At 40.1% G+C, this 17,907-nt stretch overlaps 1 protein-coding gene across 1 annotated transcript; it reads right to left on the bottom strand.

Annotated features, from left to right (window-relative positions):
* Nucleotides 1–4,438: 4,438 nt before the first annotated feature.
* LOC122557168 (transmembrane protein 47-like) lies at nt 4,439–17,425 on the bottom strand. Its single transcript, XM_043704558.1, has 3 exons — nt 17,017–17,425; nt 8,112–8,252; nt 4,439–5,351 (listed from the first exon to the last, which is right to left on the bottom strand). Exons 1-3 carry the CDS (start codon nt 17,210–17,212, stop codon nt 5,170–5,172), a joined length of 519 nt encoding a protein of 172 aa, XP_043560493.1. The 5' UTR covers nt 17,213–17,425; the 3' UTR covers nt 4,439–5,169.
* Between the last annotated feature and the right edge of the window lie 482 nt (nt 17,426–17,907).

The following is a 17,907-nucleotide window of genomic DNA, read 5'->3' as shown; positions in this document are numbered from 1 at the left end:
TCATTTCCTGTTCGTTTTCTGAGGGGCTAGCTGGTGTTCCTGTATCCTGGTGGCTAACTTTCTTCCTGTTTGTCCTACGTAGTGTTTGTGGCAGTCCTTGCATGGAATTTTATAGATGACATTGGTTTTGTCCATGGGTTGTACTGGGTCTTTTAAGTTTGTTAGTTTTTGTTTGAGAGTGTTGGTGGGTTTGTGAGCTACTAGGATTCCGAGGTCTCAGGTTGTCTGCAAACTTTGAAATTGTTCTTTTAATTCCTGAGTCAAAATTGTATATATAATGTAGAAATGTACAAAATAGGAGCAGGAGTAGGCCATTTGGCCCTTTGAGCCCATTCAATATGATCATGGCTGATCATTCAACTCCGTACCCTGTTCCTGCTTTCTCCTCATGCCCTTTGAAGCTATTAACCCTAAGAAATATATCTAACTTCATGAAAATACTCAATGCTTTGGCTTCAATTGCTTTTTGTGGCAGAGAATTCCACAGGTTCACCACTCTCTGAGTAAAGAAATTTCTCCTCATCTCAGTCTTAAGTGGCCTGCCCCACCTTCTTAAACTGTGATCCCTGCTTCTGGAATTCCTGGTTATGAGGAACATTTTTCCTTTATTTACCCTGCATAGTTCTGATGGGATTTTATAAGTTTCTATGAAACCTGCCTTATTCTTCTAAACTCCAATGAATATAATCGTAACAGATTCAGTCGATCTTCAGATGTCAGTCCTGAGATCTCAGGAATCAGTCTGGTAAACCTTTGTTACTCTCCCTCCATAGCTAGAACATCCTTCCTCAGATAAGGAGACCAAAACTTCACATAGTGAGACCATACCTGGAGTACTAAGGCCCTGTATAATTGCAGTGAGACATCCCTGCTCCTGAACTTGAATCCTATCAGGACAAAAGCAATATATCATTTGCCTTCTTGACAGCCTGCTCCAACCGTATGCTTACTTTCAACGACTGGTGTACAAGGACACCAAGATCGCATTGCACCTCGTGATTTCTCAATCTATCACTATTCAAACAAAAATCTATCTTCCTATTTTTGCTAGAAAGTATATAACCTTACATTTGTACACATTATACTTACCTGCCATGCATTTGTAAGTGGAGATGTTCGCTGATGATTGTTCAGCACCATTCATGACTCCTCAGATACTGATGCAGTCCATGTATAAAGACAACAAGATTTGGACAATATCCAAGCTTGGGCAGACAAGTAGCAAAACATTTGTGCTAAACTAATGTAAGGCTATGGCCATCACCAAGAAGAAACAGTCTAAACACTGTGTCTTGATATTCAATGGTGTTGTCATCACTGAATCTCCCACTGTCGACATTCTGGGAGGTTTTCAATGTCCAGAAACTCAACTAGATTTGCAACATAAACACACTCGCTACAAGAGCAGATCCAGAGGCCAGGAATACTGCAGTGAGTAACTCACTTCCTGACTCCCCAAAGCTGTCCACTATCTGCAAGGCACAAGTCAGGAGTGTGATGCAATACTCCCCACTTGCTCGGATGAGTGCAGCCCCAACAACATTCAAGAAGCTTGGCACCATCCAGGACAAAGCAACTCACTTGATTGGCACTACATCCACAACCATTGGCTCCCTCCAGCTCCAAGGCTCTGTAGCAGCAGTGTGTACTATCTACAGAAATTCACTAAAAATCCTCAGACAGCACCTTCCATCTGGAAGGACAGGGGCAACAGATGTATGGGAATACCACCATCTTCAAGTTCCTCTCCAAGACACTTACCATTCTGACTTGGAAATATATCGCTGTTCCCTTAAGTATCACTGCGTCTAAATCCTAGAATTCTCTCCCTAGGGGCAGTATGGGTGAACCCACAGCAGGTGGACTGCAGTGGTTCAAGAAGACAGCTCACCACCACCTTCTCAAGAGCAAATAGGGAGTTGCAATAAATGCTGGCCAGCCAATGACACCCACATCCCACAAAATGAATAATTTTGTAAAAATTTACCGAATCTCATAACTTGTTCAAATCACACTGAAGCATTTCTGCATCCTCCTCACAGCTCACCCTCCCACCCATCTTTGTATCATCTGCAAATTTGGAGTTTTTACATTTAGTTCCCTCTTTTTAATCATTAATGGTGCAAAATTTTGCATCTTTTATGAGTCTAAATAACTACTGCTAACTCCTATCCATTCTTCTACTTGTCACTGAACTCTGTATGTTCTGATCTTCATGAGCCTATTATCCGAGATCGAAGACCCTCTGAAAATCTAAATATGCTATATCTAGGTGTTATACTCCAAATGCAAGTGGAAACCTGACCAATACCATTGTTGCTCATCGCTTATTACCCTGCCAACAAAAACTGTACACTTGTGCTTCAAATGTATAGATCAGAAGGAGTGATCAATATTTGTTCAAAAACTGGATTTTTAGGAGTGTTTTAAAGAGAGAATTTCAAAGATTGTAACTGAGGCTACCAGTGATGGACAAAAGAGCATGGTAGGGATATGCAAGAAGAGTGCTCGAGAGGTGTGCTACAGAGATGGAGAGTTGTGAGCTTATAGAGAAATTGAAAATACAAGGACATATCAAAGCACTGGTCTCCAACACTTATCCAGGAACAGGGATCATGGGTGAGCAGGGCTTGGTATAGGATATAATAGTGATGGCAATGTTTTGGATGAGCTAAGTTCATGGAGCATGGGAGCTTGAAAAATGCAAATTGTTGTCCTATGTCATTTTGTTGACATTTTAGGCTTCAAAACATAACTCAACAATTGATCGCATCCTCTGAACTAAAGCCCTGTAAAATTTGTCAGCTCCAGAAGAGGACGGAAGGAAGAAAGTTGAGGAAATCTTCCTTGATTCTCTGCTGAAATATATGTAAAACTTATTACAACAGGGGTTGGTGCTGGGTCCACTTTTGTTTGTCATTCAGATAAATGATTTGAATGAGAATATTGGAAACATGGTCAGTAAGTTTGCAGATGACACCAAAATTGGTGGTATAGTGGACAGTGAAGAATGTTATCTAAGATTGCAAACAGATCTTGATTACTTGGGTCAATGGGCTGAGGAGTGGCCATTGGAGTTTAATTTGGATAAATGTGAAATATTGCATTTGGTAAAACATACAAGGGCAGGATTTCTCCAGTTGATGATAGGCCCTGGGTAACAGGTGAATAATTCTTTCAAATTTGCATTTAAAGGTAGACAGGATGGTTAAGAAGGTGTTTAGCTTGCCTTCATTGTTCTTACTTTGAGTATAGGAGTTGGGACCTCATGTTTAGGTTGTACAGGACATTGGTGAGGCTTCTTTGGAGTACTGTGCGCAGTTCTAGGCACCCTGCTACAGGAAGGATATTATTAAACTGGAGAGGGTTCAGAAAAGATTTACCAGGCTGTTGCCAGGAATGGAGGTATAAGTTATAAAAATAGGCTGCATATGCTGAGACTTTATTCACTTGAGCATACGAGGTTTCAGGGTGACCTTACAAAAATGTATAAAATCATGAGGGGCAGAGAGAAGGTCAACAGCAAAGGTCTTTACCATGTGGGGGGAGGGTGGTGCGGAAGACTTCAAAACTGGAGGGCATATTTTTAAAGGTGAGACGGGAAAGATTTAAAAAGGACATGAGGGGCAACTTTTTTATTCAGAATGTGGTTAGTGTGTGGAATGAACTGCCAGAGGAAGTGGTGGACACAGGTACAGTTACAACGTTTAAAAGACATTTGGATAAGAACATGAATAGGAAAGGTTTGGAGGGATATGGGTCAAATGAAACTAGGTGAGACTTGTTTAGTTTGGTTACATGATTGTCGTAGATTCGTTAGGCCGAAGGATCTGTTTCCTTGCTGTATGACTTTATAACTCCAACAGGAACATAATACCTCTGAACCCTCCTTACCACACTTCTGAAAATTCTGCAAATGAATTGTCATCAGCATACAGTCCGTTCTGATATAACACGATAGTCCCGTTTTCGTGCGACTTCACGTTATAAGAAAATCGTGCAATATTTGTGCCATATAAACTAATCAGGTCAGAATCGTGTTATAGCCAGTGCAGGTAAGGGAAGACCACATACTACAAATAAAGGTCTAAGTTCTTCAATCGCGTTAAAGGTAATTCGCGTTGAAGAAACATGTGTTGTGGCAGAACAACAGTACTCCATTTTGTTATCTTCTTACTTCCTGAGAATAAGTTATTTTGGAGGAGTAGAATTGTTGACATATTAAAGTTCAATTGTTAAAAGCAGGTTAGATAAGGCCAAGCCAAGGACTTTTTAAAAATTGCATAACAGAATTTTATTGGTAAATTGCTTTAATAAATGACTGTGAAGTGACAGTTGCTCAAAGAATTGTACATGGTGAATTCCTCCCTTTACTCCAGGCTCCAATATATCAAATACTCTCCTGTTTTATCTTAGACAGATTTTACAATGAATCCTATTGAGTGCTGAATGAGTTTTATTGCATTCAAAAATCACACATACATCCTGAGGACACCAGTCAAACTTAACTGAATGCTTCAGTCTCGGAAATGTTCAGAACCATGGGATCCATGCTGTTCTTGGAACAATGACACGTTCTACTGTACTCAAAAGGGTTACAATAAATGTACAGCACATATATTTGCTCTGAATTTGCAGCTGCTTGAGTTCAAAGTGTACAGAATGGACATACCCAATAGCTGACAAGATACAGCTTAATAACCTTACCAGATATAAAAAAGAAAAAAAGTAAAAAAAAATTACAGTAAAAATAAATCATCGCCTTCCATTACAAATTAGTACAGATAATAGCAATAGCAAGCATTCCATTGTCGAAACACTGCTTCAGTATGATGCAATGCTCGCACAAGGAAGGCCAGTGATTTATTTTGGAATTAACAAAAGTAAAAAGCGAATTATGTGTATAGATTGCACAAAACTGTTATGAGTCATTCTTTGCACCAGAAGCCATCGTTTCTTGATTGGATCTCAAGTAAGTCCAAAACGCTGCGTTCACCTAAGAGTTCTGTCATGGGGGATCTGCTCTTCATTATGATCCTGCTTTATCCTTCTCCCAAAATTCATTTTATTTTTAAAAACTGTGATACTTGAGTGGCGAATTTTCCTCCTGACATTACATCTAATAGTTTTCTTAAACTTAACATAATCTGTTGGTGCAGATAAAAGTGTTTAATAATAATCTTCCTCATAGTTGTCAGTGTTCAGGCAGTAAAGTATGGCTGCTCCAAGCATAAAGATGGTACCACCCCAGGCAATACCATAACCCCAGTTGAACTCGTGGTATGTCCTCAGTGTGTTGGCATCAATGAATTTGATTGGGTACAAAACCAGGGCGCAAACCTGCAAAACAACTAAAAGAAACACACTAATTAGCTCAAGACTGACTGCGGGGTAAGGCAACCTAATCTTCAATACACCAATTAGTGCAGAACAGGGGAATGGAGTAAAAGCTGTATTTGCATGAGCACCGTTAGTGAGCTGAGAGATGGTTCAGATGTTGGGGGCTGTGGCATTTCACCAGACTCAGAGGAGCTATCTGAAACAATGTATGGATCAGCACAAAACTGAGTTGGAATGGAGATATTCTTTGAATTAGCATCAGTATGAAAGCAGAATAACAGAATACTATGGGCCAGGGGAAGAATGTAAATTGATAGAATGGGTTAACGATCAATTTTTACTACAATCTGCCAATTACTGTGGCTGTGCCATAGCATATGGTTGGCAGTTATTTTCCACAAAAGTTTTTTTAAATGTTAACGTTTACTATTTAGATGTTAGATTTTATGATTATATGCTCACATTTGCAGCATGCTCTCTTTAATATTCATTTCATAACACTGGCCAGAATCCATATCAGTCGAATAAGACTGTGTACGACAATATTCAGAAAGGTTATTCTCTTCCTTTTATTTAAATAAAAACACCCCCATTCCCTTCAATTTAGGGAGATTGGCCGTACTAGATTAATGTTTGAGTTGACCTCCTCTATTAGAGATATACACATTTGGTTGCTAAGCATCTGTGTTACAAATAGCTCCTGAACCAGTATCAGTATTAAGTAGAAGAAAACATCTATTTGTGAGCCAGTCCAAGTATTAGCCAAGGTGCTTAGTTATAAAATACACTAACCGAGTTGGGGAAATTCAGTCATATAGATGTAATATGAGATTTGAATATATGGACATCCCTAAGATCAAGAAGCAAGGATTCTTTACTCCAGTGGCATCAGGTTATTACCACCATGAAGGAAAATTATGGTTAAACATGGGACTAAGGGTGTGTGGGCGTATGATAAGGTGCCTCACTGAACGCTGCTGAGTAAGGTGAGGGCCCATGGTGTTCGAGGTGAGCTACTGGCATGGATTGGGGATTGGCTGTCTGACAGAAGGCAGAGAGTTGGGATAAAAGGTTCTTTCCCAGAATGGCAGCTGGTGACAAGTGGGGTCCAGCAAGGTTCAGTGTTGGGGCTGCAGCTGTTCACTTTATATATTAAAGATCTGGATGAAGGGACTGAGGGCATTCTGGCGAAGTTCGCCGATTATACGAAGTTAGGCAGACAGGCAGGTGAGGAGGTGGGCAGGGTGTAGAAAGATTTAGACAGTTTAGGAGAGTGGTCCAGGAAATGGCTGAAGAAATTCAACATGACCAAATGCAAGGCCTTGCACTTTGGAAAAATGAATACAGGCATGGACTGTTTTTTAAATGGTGAGAAAATTCATAAAGCCAAAGTACAAAGAGATCTGGGAGTGCTAGTCCCGGATTCTCTAAAGGTTTATTCACAGGTTCAGTTGATGGTTAAGAAAGCAAATGTAATTTTGTCATTTATTTCAAGAGGGTTGGAAGATAAAAGTAGCAACGTGCTTCTGAGACTTTATAAAGCTGTAGTTAGTCCCTATTTAGAATACTGTATCCAGTTTTGGGCCCCACACCTCAGAAAGGACATACTGGCACTGGAGTGTGTCCAGCAGAGTTTCACATGGAATGGTAGGCCTAACAAATGATAAATGGCTGAGGATCCTGGGATCGTATTCATGAGAATTTAAAAGGTGGAGGGGAGATCGAATAGAAACTTACAAGATAATGAATGGCTTAGAAAGGGTGGATGCTGGGAAGTTGTTTCCATTAGGCAGGGAGACTAGGACCCCAGGGCATAGCCTTAAAATTAGTGGGGGTCAATTTAGAATGGAAATGAGAGACATTTCTTCAGACCGAGAGAGGTGGGCCTTTGGAATTTATTGCCACGGAGCACAGCGGAGGCCTGGACATTGGGTGTCTTCAAGGCATAGATTGATAAATTCTTGAACTCGTAAGAAATTATGGGCAACAGGGAGAATGTGGGTAAGTGGAATTGAAATGCCCATCAGCCATGATTAAATTGCGGAGTGGACTCGATGGGTCGAATAGCTTTGCTTTCATTCTTATGTCTTATGGTCTTATGGAATTAAGTTTGTCATTTTCAAATAGATGAGAAAGTCCTTTGTTTCTCTGATTGTTATCACCAAGAGTTCTGCTTTATGCAAGGACACACCTTTCTGCAGGGATTGTTTGAGCAAGCCAGTTGCCCTCTCCTACAATTGTCACCTGCTTCTGGAGGTACCAGCACAACTCAAGCTATCATGCTTGGTGCCCGCCCTCACCATCGCTACAGGTTCTTTTGCACAGGTCAGGGAAATCTCAAGACTTATGGATTGCATGTTTAAATGTGGAGTTGTAGAGATGGAGGAACTGGGGAGGAGGTGAAAAAAATATAGCCAAGGTTCTTTTTCTTCATTACTATGCAACCATTTTTGCTGGATGGACAAGCTCAAGCATGGTGTGATCCCCCTCCCCTTCAAATAATGTAGACTTGCAAATGAAGAATGACTGCTCCAGCAATATGTTGCTCATCATCACAGAACTATGTCACTGAAATTAGTTACTACTTTTGGTTAGATGGGAGAAAACTGAAGAGATCCTTTTTTGGAAAAAATCTAGCTCAACGCGATTGTAATTTTCTAGCATTCACAGACTTGTCACATGCTGTGCAAAACAAGTAACTGTGATGCATGGCAACTTTTCCTGCTCAGTCCTCACCAAAACTACATCGAGGATCACGTACAGCCACTCACCTGAAATGAACAGCATAACAGCAATTGACCTGTAGCAGCGTTTATGAGCACCCTTGCACAGTAAGATCACAGCAAAGAGGAATGCAATTAGCGTAATAGATCCTCCAGCAATCAGCAACACCAACGTAGCAACCTGCCAGTCTGTCAGAGATGGAAATGACAGGTAAAATAAAGGAATATAGAAGGTGAAACAAGTTTATTTTTTTAAATCAGGAGTCAGTAATAGGGCACTGGACCAGTAGGTGACATTTTGTGTAGGGCGGAATTCAAGTGGAATATGTCCTCCTGTGATTCTACCTTATAGAACACATAATGAGCATTGGAGCCCTTTTTCAATTGATTCATCTTATGAATGGCTGACTGAATCAGGGTAATTAGCTCTTGAATGAAGTGCTGAAACTATTCACCAGTCAGAAGGTGGTTAATTTTATATTTAACCCACAATTACAAGTGTTATTACCTGCTTTTTGTGATATAAAAAAGATCGTGAGTTGGAAATTTATTGCAATGTCCTTCCAGCCTTTGTGAACTCAATTTGGTTTCATTTTTCACAGGTGGAGTGGGTGGGAAGAAGAAAAGCATATCTGCTCTTAATCATCAGTCAGTCTTAATTCATCATCAGCTGAAGAAAGGATGAATGAGTGAACAATGGAAATTGGATCAGGCCCTATTTGATCTCTCCACAGTTAAATAGCTAACCTGACACTTCATACCTAGGTTCATATTTAAACAGCACAGATAAATAAGAATGTAAGAAATAGGAACAGTAGTGGGCGATAGGAGTCTGTAAGACTGCCAATAGTGATTTGAGAAGCAATGCCTAGCATGGAGCACCACTACTTTAAAGAGAAAATAAATTGTAGGATTTATTTAACCAAAAAAAGGTAGAGCAGAAAGTAGGTCACCTTTGAAGACACTGATACCCTGCACTTAAAGAAGTTGCAGTTCAAGACCTTGCTGTGAGAGCAACCATCCAGTGTTTGATTTTAAGCTATTGTGAGGCAAAAGAAGCAAAAAAAAATGGATCATTCCATCCTCTGAATAAAATTTCCCTGCTGTACATAGATTCATCTCGCACTTGTAAAACACATGTGACTAAACTCCTTTCCTGGCTAACACCCAGCCCACAAGTGACAAATGACCTCATTCATCAGTTAGCCAGTGCTAATACATTGTATATCACACAAGCAGAACAACTATTTCAGGATTATCAGAACTGGCATTATTGAGTCATATTGTTAAGCAAGTTGTCAGTAATCATATGCTGTCATTCAGATTTAGCCTTGGAGTGTTCCCCTCCCTTGCTCTCTGGAGAGTACTAACTCACACAAGGTACAATTTCAGTTCCTGAACTGTGTTGGTCATCATCTATCCAAGGTATAAACAGTGAGTGTTGGTGGCCTATTCCAACATGGTAGTGGGATAGGTAGTGGTACCTGTGCCCAGTTGGAACAATTAAACAGAAACATATCCTTATGTGGTCAGTGTTAACTCTTGTATTTATGTAGCAATGCATTTCATAGGACCAAAGTCAAACAAGTTGTTGTTGATTTTCTCCTGTTTGTCACAGGCATCAAAGCAAATTGCAGCATGCTATAAGTGTTGCATGGGATGAGATCAAAAATTTGAAAGAGTCAGGGGGGTCAGAGTATAATTTTTGGTTTTACAGTACAATGCAACCTTGGACAGTTCTAAATAAAAACAGAGGAAGGGATTCTAACCTTAGGTATTCACTTTCTTCCTCTCAAGAAATTCTCTGGGTTACACATTTGCCATTTAAGATTAGTTAATGAATTTGGATGTAAATTACATGTTTATGGCAGAGACAGCATGAATCATGGATGACTTTAATCTACAAATAAATTGCAACACGAATTAGATTGGTAGTAGTAACCCAGATGAGGAGTTCAGAGAATGTTGCAGCATGTTTTGGAACTGACCAGACAATAGTCTAGATTAGGTTTTGGAAAACTCAGCAGGTCTGATGGCATCAATGGAGGGAGTAATAAAGGTAAGATTTTGATTCCAATATAACTCTTTCTCAGAAATTCAAAGTTCATTTATTTTTAAATTTCTGATTTACAGCGATGTCCACGGTATCCTGCTTTAATATTAATTGTGAAATATGACAGGATTAATTAATGACCTCAGAGTTAAGGCACCCTTATGTAGTGCCAACCACAATATGATTGAATTTACTTCCAGTGTGAAAGGTAGAAGATTGTGTCTAAAACTAGTATTTTAAATGCAAATAAGGGTACTTTTACCGGGATAAAAGCTGAGCTACCTGAAATGAACTGGAATACTAGGGTAGAAGGTAGATCAATAGAGACATAATGGCAGTCGTTCGAGGGGATTTTTCAGAATACTCAGAAGTATATTCTTGCTATTAAGAAAACTTATAAAGAAAACTCTCAACTCCCTGGTAAATGGCAGAAGTTAGGGAAAGTGTCAAACTTAAGGGCAAAACATATACTTGTGCAAAGGTGAGCAGCAAGTCAAATGATTAGTCAGAATATAAAAAATAATAGAGAATGACTTAAAGATTAAATCATGAGGAAGAAGTTAGAGTATGAGGGGAACCCAGCTAGGAATGCAAAAATGAATAGCAGGAGTTTCTATAGTATTTATATAGGCAAAGAATAAGTAAAGGGATTGCTGCACCTCTAAAGAGTGAGAGTGGGGAGTTAATGGTAGCTAATAGTAAAACGGTGCATAAAATCATCAGTCTTCACTATAGAAGATACAAAAACCATTTCAATAATATCTGTAACTGAACTTAGCAAGGGAAGTGATACGAAACAAACTGATGGAGTTGTGGGTTGACAAGCCTCTGGGTGTAGATGGCTTCATGCTAAAAGACATTATAAATGACAGATTGGATGCATTGTCTCCACTGGAGTTTAGAAGAGTGAGGAGTGACTAGATTGAAGCATATAAGATCCTGAATCCTAACAAAGTGCAGATGAAAAGGATATTTCCTCTTGTGGATCAGTCCAGAACAAGGGGGCACTGTTTAAATGTTAGATGTTGCCCTTTGAGGACACAGGTTAAGAAAATTATTTTCTCTGAAGGTTGTACAACATTGGAATTCTGCCTCACAAGGCACTACAGGTGAAGTCATTGAATATTTCTAAGACAGAGATGGATCGATTCTTATGAGGCAGGAGAAATAAGGGTTATTGGAAGTAGATGGCAATGTGGAATTGAAGCACAAAATATCAGCCATAATAATTTTACTGAATGACAGAGCAGGTTCACAGTGCTGAATAGTCTACTTCTGTTCCTATTTTATATGTTAGTTTAATTCAGTGACGTCAGACCAGTAGCTAAGTTCTCTCAGAATTCTTCTGCAAGGCAGTGCTATGATTGAACACATCAATTGAAGGGTTTTATGATCTGTACAACAAATGCAATCCAATACTGGCACATTATGTAATCAAACCACTTTACATAATAGGGCTTTAAAATTTAATGCCACGTGTGATACTGATCACAATCTTTGAAGTCAACAGTAAACATATTAGATGCTAATGGGCAGGGCTGGTTCTTTCCTCAGACTGTGACTCTTTCTTATCTGAATTGTTCCCAACTTTTAAAAAAAATTAATATTTGACTTTTAACCAGTTCCATTAATATCACTACATGGTGTGACTTAAGTACATTCCTACGATCCTTGGCACACTCCTGCCAGTCTGGGATTAGGGTGGGAAAATAAAAATCAGCAAGACAGTTGCCCAGGCATTTGTTTGTAGCTTGTACTTCTAGTTAATTTTAGACAGAAGGTTGTTGAAGATCGAGTGGTATGATTGGGACATGGTTCAGAGAGAAAATTTCTTTCAGATCAAGGGGAATAGCTTCAGCCTCAAATGACCGTTAAAATAATTAGGGCCAAAAAGCTACTATAATTAAAGGAGCAGAAAAAAAAGTGTTCTGTCATCAGTAAAAGGAACTGAACCTTTAATCAGTGACTGTCCATTCCCCCTCCATCTACCACCACCTCATCGAGAAATCTGTCTGACAATTTTTTCTGGGAACCTGAATAATGTTTTCCAATAACCACTTTTATTGATTGCCTTGCTGGCTTTAAAGACACATTACTTTTTAATTAAGATGCACAATTACAAAATCATAACAAATGATTAACATATTTTAGGAATGCAACTTAAACTCTTTTTCCAGCACAGTCCTAAGCTACATTTAACAACAGTGCTTTTCTTGATGCAACCTGTATGTAGCATTAGAAGCATTCTAAAATGATACCTGCAGAATATACCAGAACTTGTGGATCTAATGATGGTGTATATATGTAAAATAATTTACAAAATTGTGAATATAGTAAACAGCTTTAGAATGGGCATCAGAACCAGAACAAAATTGACATATGGGCCTTGGAAGTGAAGCAGCAATAGGCATTATGATTTCCACAGCAGCTGTTACTTTGGGGTGTGAGGAATTTGCAGCTGTTTGGACTTGAAGGGCAGGGCGCCATGGAAATGACTTGTCCCTCTTTACCAGCAGCAATTCATTATTACATGGTAGGCCCATTAGAAACAAGAGCTGGCCATTGGAGACTGTTGTGCCATTCAATCATATCGTGGATAATTTGAACCTCAAAAATACTTTTCTCACCTTTTATTTCAAATTCATGTATATCCTTAACCAATAAACAACCATGAATCACCCACTTGAACCAGTTGCCGCAGTGAGTTCCAGAGTTCTACTATGCTTTATGTCAAAGTATTTCCTAATTTCACTCATCTCTAGCTGTAATCTTAACATGATGCTTTTTGTACTGGGCACCCACACAAGAGAAAATAGTTTCTGTATCCACGTGATTGAATCCCTGTATCATTTAGGACCTTCTTTAGATCACCCTTCAGTGCTCCAATCTGAAGGGAATATCAACCAACTATAAAGCATCTTTAATAAAATGAAGAACTGTGGATGCTAGAGACCAGAAACAGAAATGCTGGCAAAACTCAGCAGGCCTGGCAGCATCTGCAGGGAAAAGGCAGAGATAACGGTGGGCGGCACTGCTGCCTCACAGCGCCTGAGACCCGGTTCAATTCCCGCCTCAGGCGACTGACTGTCTGGAGTTTGCACGTTCTCCCCGTGTCTGCGTGGGTTTCCTCCGGGTGCTCCGGTTTCCTCCCACATTCCAAAGATGTGCAGGTCAGGTGAATTGGCCATGCTAAATTGCCCCTAGTGTTAGTTAAGGGGTAAATGTAGGGGTATGGGTGGGTTGCGCTTTGGCGGGTCGGTGTGGACTTGTTGGGCCGAAGGGCCTGTTTCCACACTGTAATCTAATCTAATCTAATCTAATCTAATCTAAAATAACCTTCATCAGAACAAATGAAGCATCTTTAAGCTGACTTTATCATTGATATTGAGAGGTGGAATTCAGTATAGGTGAGTGCTCTGTTGTGGCCATAATCTTTTCTCAGTAGCAGACAAATTGACTCCATATCTGCATAGTAAAACTATCTCTCCTATTTAGGTGCTTTGGTTTTTGATAGCATTAGTACCACTTATGCAAAGGAGACACAAGTATAAAGATTGCACCTCAAATCACACTCAAGTACAAACTTAAGGGATGTGCACTCTACCAATTAGCTTGAAGATCCTTAAAATTAGATTTGAAAAGTTCGCTTTCATGAAAGACTTGTTACAGAGTCATAGAGATGTAGAGCATGGAAACTCTTCAGTCCAACTCGTCCATGCCAACCAGATATTCTGTATTGATCTAGTTCTGTTTGCCCATATCCTTCTAAACTCTTCCTATACGCATACCCATCCAGATGTCTTTCAAATGTAATTGTACCAGCCTCCACCACCTCCTCTGACAGTTCATTCCATACATGCACCCACCCTTTGCATGAAAAAATTGCCCCTTAGTTCCCTTTTAATCTTTCCCCTCTCATCTTAAACCTACACCCTCTAGTTCTGGACTTTCCTACCCAAGGGAGAAGACCTTTTCTTTTTACCCTATCCATGCCCCTCATGGTTTAATAATTCTTTATAAGGTCACTCCTCAGCCTCCAACGCTCCAGAGAAAACAGTTCCAGCCTATTCAGCCTCTATGTATAGCTTAAACCTTCCACCCCTGGCAACATCCTTGTAAGTCTTTCCTGAACCCTTTCAAGTTCACAACAACTTTCCCATTGGAGGGAGACCAGAATTGTACACAATATTCCAAATGTTCTATTCAGAACTGACAAATTATTCCCAGTCATTCTTTATAATGCATTTCACGATGATCTTAGAAAGCCACTTCATATTTGCGTTCCATTTGGGAAAAAAAATTGGCCTACATTCCTTTAGAGCCAATTTGTTGACCACCTCCAGAAGTGTCCTGCTGGTCCTAAATAGAGCTTATTATCACCAGATTATCATATTGATGGCTTGCACGAACATCTCCTGACAGTGGAATAGATCCAAAGCTAGAATAAATAATGTGGACTTCAAATTTTGTTGGGAACTCATGATGATTCAACTCTCTCTAATCTGAGGCAGTGAGTAGAGCCTCTGCTATGTCCCCAAGAACATGTATGGCACAGTCACACAGAGAACAATCAGAAAGGTTACAATGTTTGACAAGAACTTTTCCTTTCATTGATCATTTGCACCAGGTTAAGCAGCAAGTTAGGACAAGGCTCATTTATTTGTTGGGAGAATGAAAGGTATTCTTATTGAGACAAACAAGATCCTGAGGGGCACTGACAAACTAGATGCTAAAACAATGATTCCCTGTAGAGGAATCCAGAACCAAGGCAGTTTCAAATAACAAGGCTCCTGTTTAAGGAGATGGGGAGAAAGCTCTTCTCTACCCCAGCCCAGAGAGCAGTAGAATCTGGATTCAAGGCTGAACTAGTCAGACATTTGATCTGAAATGGAGTCAAGGACTATGGGGAGCAGGCAGGTAAGCAGAGTTCAGGTGCCGATCGGATCTGTCTTGTCCTTTTCAAAAGGTGAAGGAGGGTAAAGGAGCCAAATGGGCCCGTCCTGCTACTATTTCTTATGTTCTTGTGGCTTATCACACAGCCAGGGAAGTTTCTTCTCACTATCTTCTCCTTTAAACCAATTCAAGCCAGATATTCTTTTGCACCATCGATAATATTGAGTAACTGAGCCATGCAGATCAGGAAGGTCCTAAATTTCAGATGTGTTAATGGACTTTTAGCCAGCATAGTGGCAAGGGAGTTACAATTGACATTAGTGTCTGATGTAAGGAGGAAAGGGTATTATAAAGCAAACTACAGTTGTGAGTTCTTACTGCTATATAGTACCCCATCCACTAGAAGCTTGTAAAAGACAGGACAATGTTAGACATCTGTGCACTCAGGGTCCTCCCAGCTGTCCATCAAAACACCTCCATAAATAGTGAGGAAAAAAGCACAAAATATCAGTGTCATTGGAAATAACAGAAATTTCAGGTAGTCTTGAACAAGTCTTGGACCTAAAAGGATCAGAATTTGGAATGGCAACTCTCTCTCTCACCTCAGATGTCGACAGGTCTGCTCAGTGTTTGCAGCATTTTCTGCTTTTCTTTCATAAACAATGGATGTTGGAAGAAGAAAGGTACCAGTCAATGACTGGATGTAATTGGACAGAAATGGTTTAAGGAAAAGGGAAGGGCAAAAATACTAAGAAAACCTTTACAAATGTTATAGTTCAACTGATAAGTAAAATGCAAGACAGGACCCAATATTTATCACTAGAATGTAATTAAATGGTGGATACAAAAGTGTGTGTATATTCTGGATAATCCAGAATCTGGTTTCCAGCATCTGCAGTCATTGTTTTTACCTAAGTGTGTGTATATGGCATTCTTGAGCAGCGAAAAACATAATTAATTTTAGGCAGTGTCCACTGCATTGCCATATAACATCAGAATGAAATACTTAGCCATAGATTTGTCACAGCTGCTGAATATAAAAAAAACTAAGTTGATAGTGATGAATTTTCAAAGCATCACACAAGAATCATACCTATAAGAGCATTAAAATATATTAACGTGAATACAGTGCTTTGCTACGACCATACCAAACATGCCTGGTGACGGAACTGAATGAACACTAAAAGAAAAATCACTTCCAGGAAGAGAAATATTTGGAATCATTGCCCAACACGCTGTTATCCGAAAATTAACTCAAACTAATGAGTTACTGGCAGCTGCCATTTCACTCGCAGACACATATTTTGCGTAGAAGCTTGAACAATGCTGTTCCAATCTCGTTTGAGCAGATTATTAGGTTTAGGATACAAGTTTTTCTTTTCAAAAACGTTTTTTTTAAAATCAGCTTAGGAACAGTACAAGAGTACCACGCAGTAACTCAACAGGCGATATGTTTTCACGATTCCCACTCAACTGTGTAAATAAGTAAAAAAAAACTTTTGTCCCCTAAAAGGACGCTTGTTTTTGTTCTGGTTTCCCTCCCACCGTTTCCATGTTTTCTGTCTCTCCTCCCCTCCCCCTTTCTTCAGGAGTTCTACCAACAAAGCGAAAAGTTCACTCTCAGTCAGTAACCAGCTCCCAACACCAACCTCCACCACCACCTCCCACGCCCCCTCCCCCCAAACCGAGCTGACCTTCGGTCGCTTCAGAAAAATAAAAAAACTTCACAAGACATTGCTGTATATCAGCTAAAGGAGAGTAACGTTTCAAAGCTAAGTTAAATGTCCCCGAATGTATTTAAGGAAAAAAAGGGTGTATAGGAAGGAGGTCAAGAACACAAGGTAATTTCACTCAAATCAAATCTCACTTCAAGCAAGTACAAGTCAAAGGAGCTGCTTTCCAAATCAATCATTTTAAAGTAGTCATTGTAGCAAACATTAAACTTTAAAATGATCGCGGTAGGGTTTTCTAGAAATACATTTTTGTTTGTAATGTGCTAACCCTTACCTGTCTGGAGAACGGAGACACAGTACCACCCAGCCGTGGTTTGTTTGCAGTAATCCCAGAGAGAAAGCGAGGAGCGCTCAGCAGTGACCCAGGCAGGACTCAGCAAAGAGACCACGTCCAAACTCAGAGCCACAAACACACAGATCAAAGCGATCAACTTAAAGGGTCGAACTATCCGCACCTCGTCCACAGCCATCGTCTATTCCAAGGGTCGGCAGGAAAAGACGATGAAGTCAGAGACCAAGCTTCTCCTCCTCCAGCCCGGAGAAACCGTTCAGATGCTGTGTGCCTGTTCAATCTGATGAGTTGTGTTTTCTCCCCACTGGGTCTTAACGCCTCCTGTGTGTTGAGTTCGCCAGTCACTGAATGGAAGGGAACCCACAGGCGGTCCTTTGGACTGCCTGTAATTTATCACCGGCAAGAGGGTTAACAGTGCATGCATTTCTCCTCCCTAACATACACGAGTTAATGTGTCGTGCTTGAGCTCAAATCTTCTCCCTATAACGGCATCATTGTTTTTCTACCTTTTTTTTTCTGTTTGCAACTTTCTCTATTCCTGTCTGTATGTGTCATACAACTCCTCGCTGCCGGCAGTACAGTACTATAAGGTGAAGAACAGCCCAAGACGCTTCATATATCCACGTGAAGGAAACATGCTGCACTGTGAAGAAAGGATTAGGAAGGGTCACCATCACTCCACAAGTTTTGTGAAGCTTCTCAAGGGAGGGGAGGTGGGCAGATTAAGGAAGGGAATTCTGGAAAATAGCAGTGGAACCAGGCTGTTTCCTCCGTAGGAGAGAGGTCAAAGCTAGGAGCACAGAGAATAGGAATGAACACAATTTAATGAGTTAGGGAGGTTATAGAGCACGGAAAAAATAAAAGGCGTCAAGC

The sequence above is a fragment of the Chiloscyllium plagiosum genome, chromosome 15 (assembly GCF_004010195.1).
Source record: "Chiloscyllium plagiosum isolate BGI_BamShark_2017 chromosome 15, ASM401019v2, whole genome shotgun sequence".
Taxonomy (NCBI): Eukaryota; Metazoa; Chordata; class Chondrichthyes; order Orectolobiformes; family Hemiscylliidae; genus Chiloscyllium; species Chiloscyllium plagiosum.
Note: the sequence above shows the minus strand (reverse complement) of the source record. Positions and strands in the feature narration are given on the sequence as shown.

Excerpts from the sequence above, each read along its gene's own strand:
- LOC122557168 (XM_043704558.1), bottom strand. The coding sequence starts at position 17,212 with ATGGCTGTGGACGAGGTGCGGATAGTTCGACCCTTTAAGTTGATCGCT. Across the intron at positions 8,253-17,016 it reads TGTCTCCGTTCTCCAGACAG|ACTGGCAGGTTGCTACGTTG; the intron begins GTAAGGGTTAGC and ends CATCTCTGACAG. Across the intron at positions 5,352-8,111 it reads TGTTATGCTGTTCATTTCAG|TTGTTTTGCAGGTTTGCGCC; the intron begins GTGAGTGGCTGT and ends TGTTTCTTTTAG.